Source organism: Hordeum vulgare, chromosome 2H (assembly GCF_904849725.1).
Source record: "Hordeum vulgare subsp. vulgare chromosome 2H, MorexV3_pseudomolecules_assembly, whole genome shotgun sequence".
Classification (NCBI taxonomy): Eukaryota; Viridiplantae; Streptophyta; class Magnoliopsida; order Poales; family Poaceae; genus Hordeum; species Hordeum vulgare.
Genome location: NC_058519.1, coordinates 2,764,247 through 2,772,507, shown reverse-complemented (window position 1 = coordinate 2,772,507; position 8,261 = coordinate 2,764,247). Strand labels below are relative to the sequence as shown.

Sequence of the window (8,261 nt, the reverse complement as noted above, 5' to 3'; positions counted from 1 at the left end):
TGTGTTTTTGTCCCAGCCCTCACAGCCTTTTTCTCGTTGACTCAAAGCAATACCTATATAGGGGACTCAGGCACCTTGTGCCACGAACTCACGTCACTAACCGGCCTCCAACCAACTAACCCATGCACGGACGAAGTCCTACAACTAACCCATGCATGCAGCTAACAATCGAGCACATGCACCTATCACCAAACAACTTGACCAAATCACTGTCTATGGACACATATGCATTGTCCGGCTCACGCCCACAGCATGTACACACATGCATGTGCAGAGCATACATGCATGTCAAGATTATTTCCAACACTAGCTAACGTTAACTTTACTTGCTGCCTGGCTTTTCGTGGCAGATACTTATACTATACTGCATCATACTTACCTTTAGAAAAAATCCATCTCCATCGTTAGCACATGCATGTTACATAAAAGTATACCCTCAACTTGACATAAAGGGAGAACATATATATAAGTACGTGACAACGACTTGGCATGTACGTGTACGTACATAAATGTCAAGATTTACATGTCTTGGGTGCGCTGGGTGACGCGTGCCGAAAGCGGTTTCTTCATCACCTTGAAGAAGCCGTCGAGCTCCGTCAGGTCGACGCTGCAGTCCTCCGCCGGCGACGCCCACTCGAACTCGTGCACGAGCGCGGCCAGGAAGAACTTGATGTGCAGCATAGCCTGGCTCGACCCGGGGCAGTGCCTGTGCGCCGCCCCGAACGGCATCATTCGGATCTCCTTGGGTCCCGGCGTCGGGCCAATGCCCTCCGCCTCGCCTCCGGCCAGGAACCGCTCCGGCCGGAACTCGTCCGGGTCGGTCCACGTCTTGCCGTCCCTCCCGATGTCGCCGACCACGAACTGTACCCTCAGGCCGTCGGCCGGCACGGCCGTCATCGTAGCGCCGACCGCCGCAGCGCCCTCGCCGTGGACGCCGCGCAGGATGAACGGCACCGGTGGGTGCATGCGGAGGCTCTCCATCACCACGGCGTGCAGGTACGGCATGCCGCGGAGGGTCTTGCTGGAGATAACCCCGCCAATATTACTTTTCTGGCAGTCGATGATCTCCTGTCGCAGCTTCTCCTGGACGTCCGGCTGCTCCACGAGGTGGGCGAGGGTCCACTCCAAGCTGGCCACGACCGAACCCGAGCCGGCGCCGAGGAACTCCGACACGAGGCTCACCAGCTCGTCGTCCCGGAGCTCGCGCCGGGCGTCGTTGCCCTGCTTGCCGCTAGCATCGTCGTCGGGCTCGGGGACGCGTAGATCAAGGAGTGAGTCGACGTACGGTTCGACGCCGCCGCCGGCGGTGCAGGCTCGAGACTCGGGCCGCCTTCGCGCGTTGATGAGGGGGAGGAACAGCTTCGTCTGCCGGGCGAGGAAGGCGAAGAGCCGGCCAAGCCGCCTCCAGTTCATGACCTTGCACAGCATCGTGCCGTCGAAAACGGGGTTGAGCTCCCCCATGGAGATGATAAAGTCCTGTATCACCAGCTCCATGGCGCGCACGTCACGGGCATCGACGCCGTCGCCGAAGCACAGGCGCGCGACCAGCCCGAAAACGGCGGCGTTGATGCGGTTGCGGGCGACGACCACCTCGCCCTCGCCGGCCAGCAGTAGTGAGGACAGGTCGGCGACGAGGGCCCGGCTGGCCTCCCGTTGCATCGGGGCGAGGGAAGCGAGGCGTGAGGGGTGCAGGCTCTTGGCCATGAGGTTGCACCGGAGCGCGCGCCAGTGGGCGCCGTACTTGACCGTGGTTATGTTCTCGTTCCGTTCGCCGTGAAGCCCGGTGGCCAGGACCACCGGAAAGATGGCGACGGGGCGGTTCGAGAACGCGCTGGCCTTCTCGTTGAGCGCACGGTGGGCGGCGGCTGTGTCGACGACCTTGTGGAGGGCCGTCTGAGCACGGGACCTCCTTGTGCTTTGCTGGAGAAGAATGGCAACGGACAAGAGGAGGAGGACGGCGAGGAGCACCTCCATTGTCTCCTTCGTGGGTTAAGCTTAGACTGCATGCAGCTGGATGCATGTCTGTGTGGTATACTGGTGTATATATATACAAGTCCAGCTGCATGCACTTGATCGTTATGCATGATCTCTTCCATTATCGATGGAAAAAAGCAATGGTCACCATTCGTTGTGTCATGTAGCATCATATGTACAAGAGTGACCATCCACCTAACGGTTGTTGTAAATTTGAGTATTATATGCCGAAAGTGATACCACTGTCGGTCCTTTTCCTTTTTACAAAGTGACGAGTGGTTAAGCCCGAGCGTACGGTGCCTTTGTGTCACCTAGCAGTCGTTACTAAAGACAGTAGACGATACCGTCACATTGTTGCGAGAATGTTCACATTGTTGCGAGAATGTTTTGTAATATGTTTTAGTGATATTTGGTTATATGAAAGATGGATATTTATTTGAAGGAATAATATGAGAACTTAGCCCAAAATTACATATGGTTAATTGCATGTTCGTATATTGAGGTGCGATGTTTCCATATGCATGCATAGTACTCCCTCCGTTCCTAAATATAAGTCTTTTAAGCGATTTTATTAAGGATCTACATACGAAGCAAAATGATTGAATCTATACTCTAAAGTATGTCTATATACATCCGTATGTAGTTCACTAGTGAAATCTCTATAGAGACTTATATTTAGGAACGGAGGGAGTATTACATCTTGAGGTGTTGGGAAATACACTTTGGCTCTTTGTTGTATATGTATCCTAACAAGACATTCTACTCTACGAGAGTACGAACTCAGCCAAATAGCGAACTCGGATCAAAGCTCGTCCATCTTTCAAAATCTATTCAAATAAGGCTTTGTGTCCACAAGGCTACGCCTAAAGGAGCATATGGACACCACTGATTTTGTTTAATTTTATGTACATCATCACACAAACAAGGTGGCCACTGATTTACTAGAACTTTATATAAAACGACCCAATTTCCTACTATAGCGAGTAGTTGGCATTTCAACATCAGGCCCTTATCTTTTTCTATGTGCATCGTTTGCTATCATTTGCACTAGATGGTCATGCATGACACTCCCTCCGTTTTTAACTAAGTCTTTTAAAAGATTTTCACTACGGACTACATACGAATATATATAGACGTATTTTAGAATATAGATTTATTTATTTTGCTTCGTATGTGGTCCATAATGAAATCTCTTAAAAGACTTATATTTAGGAAAGGAGGGAGTACATAAAATTTGTGTGTTGTACTGCTTTTCGACCCAAAGAAAAAATTTCATTATTTAAAATCAAGATAGATGTGAACAGAAAAATGAGCGGAGAGAAGAGGACGGAGGGGCATAGCTCTGGCGATCCCCGAGCGATGCCCCTATAGCCCCCCTCCCCCCCCACCGCTGTCGTTCCCACCTCCGTCTAGCTCCACCATTGCTACCGTTGCCGCCCACTCGTGTGCTCGGTCTCTTGGACGCCGGCCTGACGGCCCTTCTGGCGGCTCGGTGCGGAGGCATGGAGTTCTGGGTGGTTCTGTGTCCAGGTAAGGCCTTTCAGAAGCGAGTCTCCTTTACCCTCCGCTCTGGCGTATTCCATGACCCCGCGGTTAGTCTTGGCCTCTCTCCAGGGGCGGTCTGGGTCAAGCCTCCGGCGGTGATGGCTTTCCTATCCGTTGTGACCGTCTCCACCCTCATGTCTTTGTACTTATGCGCGCGTCCTGCTCGTCTCGCATCTATGCGGGTCGAAAACCTTGTTTTCTCTATGCAAGTTGCTAGCGAGGGCGTGGCCCGCCTCATGGCTGTGGCCGGCGTCAGGGCCCGGGCGGTGGTGCAGCTCCGGCTGCATCTGTCCGTCAATGAGGTGCGCGCCGCGTCTGCGCTCATTCTCATGGCCATGGCGTCCGCCCCACCCACCCCCATCAAGACGCGCTTCAATGCACATGGGCGTGCGTGTAGGCTTTCGACACGGCATCGCCTGCCGCCGCCTAGGTAGTACCTGCCGGCCCTCCTTCCCTGTCCCCTCTCCAGGATAACATTTCACCCCCTGGTTGGCTCAGGTCTACTACTAGTTTGCCGGGGAGCAACCAGGCTGTCGCTGACCGGGGAGCAGCGCCTCCCGCTGTTGTTGCTCGGGAGTTAACCGCGGTTCCCACCTAGGACATTGCGAGCTTTGACTCCGACAACAATGGGGCATTCAATGCGCCCCCCCCCCCCGGCATGTCCCCTCGCCGTCACAGTATTGATGATCCTAGTTCGAGCCCGTATCGCGTGGCGCTCTTATCTCTCCCCGCCCCGCCGCTTCCTCCCCCCATCCACAGTCCTTTGCCCTCACTCTCTCTCCACGGTTGCTTCCGCTGTCTATCCACCCGCCACTTTGTCAAGGAATGTAAGGACCCTGTCCGATGTCGCCGTTTTCGGCTCCTCGGTCACCGGCCATGTTCGCGCTCCTGCCCCATGGCTCCTCCAGGCCCTCCCATGTCCCGCCTCCCACCTTCTTCCGCCTGCGCTCCCCCCACCGCCTATCACGCGGCAGCCCGGCGCCCCTCCTCCCTATCTACGTAGGCATCTCGAGGTGGGAGGCCCGAGCTCGCTGGGGCAACCCTGTTCGCCGTCTCCGCATGATATCATGCTGAATGTGGTTGTCCGCTGGCCTCCGTGGTCCCCTCCCCTGAGGGTGGTGCTGCTCTTCCATTCCCAGCCTATGGGCATCCGTGAGGCAGTGTTGCCGCCCCTAGAGATTGTCATGCCTCGCGATCCGCCATCATCCTATAGCTCATCGCGCATTTCCTCCTCGGGGGCCGAGATCTCCTCAAATGTCAGTGGGGTGTCAATGGTTGCGTAGTCCTGGTGTCCGGACACCATGGGCGTCTTCATGCGTGTTGGGGATCTCGACGTTGATCTCCGGCTTGCCGTCATCTCCATCGAGCCATGGAACGCTTTCATTAATGCTACTTGTGCGATGCAGGCCGCCATGATGTGTGACCTTGGGCACCTTTTATTTGACACGATGCCCTCGTCGGTGGGGGTGTGCTACCTTCCCTTCGCGTCATGGGCGGACCGTCAAAAGGCCATCCGGAGCCAGCCGCTGGAGTTCGAAGGGGCTTGAATTGACCTCATCGTGAGGAGCTCTATAGGCGGGTACCACAACGTGCTTGTGAGTGCGCTCTCCTTGCTGCCACAGGCTTCCCTGCGGAGTACGTGATGCCACACTGCATCCCCGCGGCCTTCTTCGGTTTCGGGCGTGTCTTGGAGGTCGATTGACAGGCCTTGGCTGGTAAGGGGCTTGCCACGATCCGTGTTGTGGTGTTACTGGAGCGCACGAGGAACATCCCCTGTGATGTTTGGCCGTGGGGTGTACCATGGGAGACGTGTGCCATCACCATCGAGCCGGCTAGGGCTTGTCCCATGTCGCGCTCGCTTGGTGCCAACGGCTAGTACATTCCCTTCTTTGGCCAGCCCCCTCCTCCCTTCGCCCACAACAGGTCGGGCGGGCTTCGCCATCGGCTGGCTGATCCGTCCGTGCTGGCGATTCGTCTGGTCGGTGTTGGTGGTGGCCGTGGTGGTGGGGGTGGCAACGCCCTCGACTCCGTTCTTCGGGTGCTTGGTGCTCCACCCCTCCCCAGCCGCCATCGATATTTTCCGGGGTGGTCGGACGTTGTAGCGCATGGTTGGCGGCAATGTCCGTCGCGTCCTGCGGTTCCTCTTTGTGTATATCCGAGGTGGTGGACGATGATGTGTTGGAATTATGCCCTAGAGGCAATAATAAATATAGTTATTATTATAATTCCTGTATCAAGATAATCATTTATTATCCATGCTATAATTGTATTGAATGAAGACTCATTTACATGTGTGGATACATAGACAAAACACTGTCCCTAACAAGCCTCTAGTTGGCTAGCCAGTTGATCAAAGATAGTCAGTGTCTTCTGAATATGAACAAGGTGTTGTTGCTTGATAACTGGATCACGTCATTAGGAGAATCACGTGATGGACTAGACCCAAACTAATAGACGTAGCATGTTGATCGTGTCATTTTGTTGCTACTGTTTTCTGCGTGTCAAGTATTTGTTCCTATGACCATGAGATCATATAACTCACTAACACCGGAGGAATACTTTGTGTGTATCAAACATCGCAACGTAACTGGGTGACTATAAAGATGCTCTACATGTATCTCCGAAGGTGTTCGTTGAGTTAGTATGGATCAAGACTGGGATTTGTCACTCCGTGTGACGGAGATGTATCTCAGGGCCCACTCGGTAATACAACATCACACACAAGCCTTGCAAGCAATGTGACTTAGTGTAAGTTACGGGATCTTGTATTACGGAACGATTAAAGAGACTTACCGGTAAACGAGATTGAAATAGGTATGCGGATACTGACGATCGAATCTCGGGCAAGTAACATACCGAAGGACAAAGGGAATGACATACGGGATTATATGAATCCTTGGCACTAAGGTTCAAACGATAAGATCTTCGTAGGATATGTAGGATCCAATATGGGCATCCAGGTCCCGCTATTGGATATTGACCGAAGTCTCTCGGGTCATGTCTACATAGTTCTCGAACCCGCAGGGTCTGCACACTTAAGGTTCGACGTTGTTTTATGCGTATTTGAGTTATATGGTTAGTTATCGAATGTTGTTCGGAGTCCCGGATGAGATCATGGACGTCACGATGGTTTCGGGAATGGTCCGGAAACGAAGATTGATATATAGGATGACCTCATTTGATTACCGGAAGGTTTTCGAAGTTACCGGGAATGTACCGGGAATGACGAATGGGTTCCGGGAGTTCACCGGGGGGGCAACCCACCCCGGGGAAGCCCATAGGCCTTGAGGCTGGCGCACCAGCCCTTAGTGGGCTGGTGGGACAGCCCAAAAGAGCCCTATGCGCATTGGAAGAAAAATCAAAGAGAAAAGAAAAAAAAGGAGGAGGTGGGAAAGGAAAGAAGGACTCCACCCACCAAACCAAGTAGGACTCGGTTTGGGGGGAGTCCTTCCCCCCTTTGGCTCGGCCGACCCCCTTGGGACTCCTTGAGCCCCAAGGCAAGGTCCCCCCTCTCCCACCTATATATACGGAGGTTTTAGGGCTGATTTGAGACGACTTCTCCACGGCAGCCCGACCACATACCTCCACGGTTTTTCCTCTAGATCGCGTTTCTGCGGAGCTCGGGCGGAGCCCTGCTGAGACGAGATCATCACCAACCTCCGGAGCGCCGTCATGCTGCCGGAGAACTCTTCTGCCTCTCCGTCTCTCTTGCTGGATCAAGAAGGCCGAGATCATCGTCGAGCTGTACGTGTGCTGAACGCGGAGGTGTTGTCCGTTCGGTACTAGATCGTGGGACTGATCGCGGGATTGTTCGCGGGGCGGATCGAGGGACGTGAGGACGTTCCAGTACATCAACCGCGTTCACTAACGCTTCTGCTGTACGGTCTACAAGGGTACGTAGATCACTCATCCCCTCTCGTAGATGGACATCACCATGATAGGTCTTCGTGCGCGTAGGAAATTTTTTTTCCCATGCGACGTTCCCCAACAGTGGTATCAGATCTAGGTTTATGCATAGATGTCTTCTCGAGTAGAACACAAAAGTTTTTGTGGGCGGTGATGTGCGTTTTGCTGCCCTCCTTAGTCTTTTCTTGATTCCGCGGTATTGTTGGATTGAAGCGGCTTGGACCGACATTACTCGTACGCTTACGAGAGACTGGTTTCATCGCTACGAGTAACCCCGTTGCTCAAAGATGACTGGCAAGTGTCGGTTTCTCCAACTTTTAGTTGAATCGGATTTGACCGAGGAAGTCCTTGGATGAGGTTAAATAGCAACTCATATATCTCCTTGTGGTGTTTGCGTAAGTAAGATGCGATCCTACTAGATGCCCATGGTCACCACGTAAAACATGCAACAACAAAATTAGAGGACGTCTAACTTGTTTTTGCAGGGTATGCTTGTGATGTGATATGGCCAGCGATGTGATGTGATATATTGGATGTATGAGATGATCATGTTGTAATAGATAATATCGACTTGCACATCGATGGTACGGCAACCGGCAGGAGCCATAGGGTTGTCTTTGTTGGGAATATGCCCTAGAGGCAATAATAAATTAGTAATTATTATATTTCTTAGTTCATGATAATCGTTTATTATCCATGCTATAATTGTATTGATTGGAAACACAATACTTGTGTGGATACATAGACAAAACACTGTCCCTAGTAAGCCTCTAGTTGACTAGCTCGTTGATCAAAGATGGTCAAGGTTTCCTGGCCATAGGCAAGTGTTGTCACTT

General features: G+C 52.8%; 1 protein-coding gene across 1 annotated transcript; it reads right to left on the bottom strand.

Annotated features, from left to right (window-relative positions):
- Positions 1-382: 382 nt before the first annotated feature.
- LOC123429028 (cytochrome P450 89A2-like) lies at positions 383-2,000 on the bottom strand. The gene has a single exon (XM_045113097.1). The coding sequence runs from the start codon at positions 1,972-1,974 to the stop codon at positions 520-522; it is 1,455 nt and encodes a 484-aa protein (XP_044969032.1). The 5' UTR covers positions 1,975-2,000; the 3' UTR covers positions 383-519.
- Positions 2,001-8,261: the final 6,261 nt, after the last annotated feature.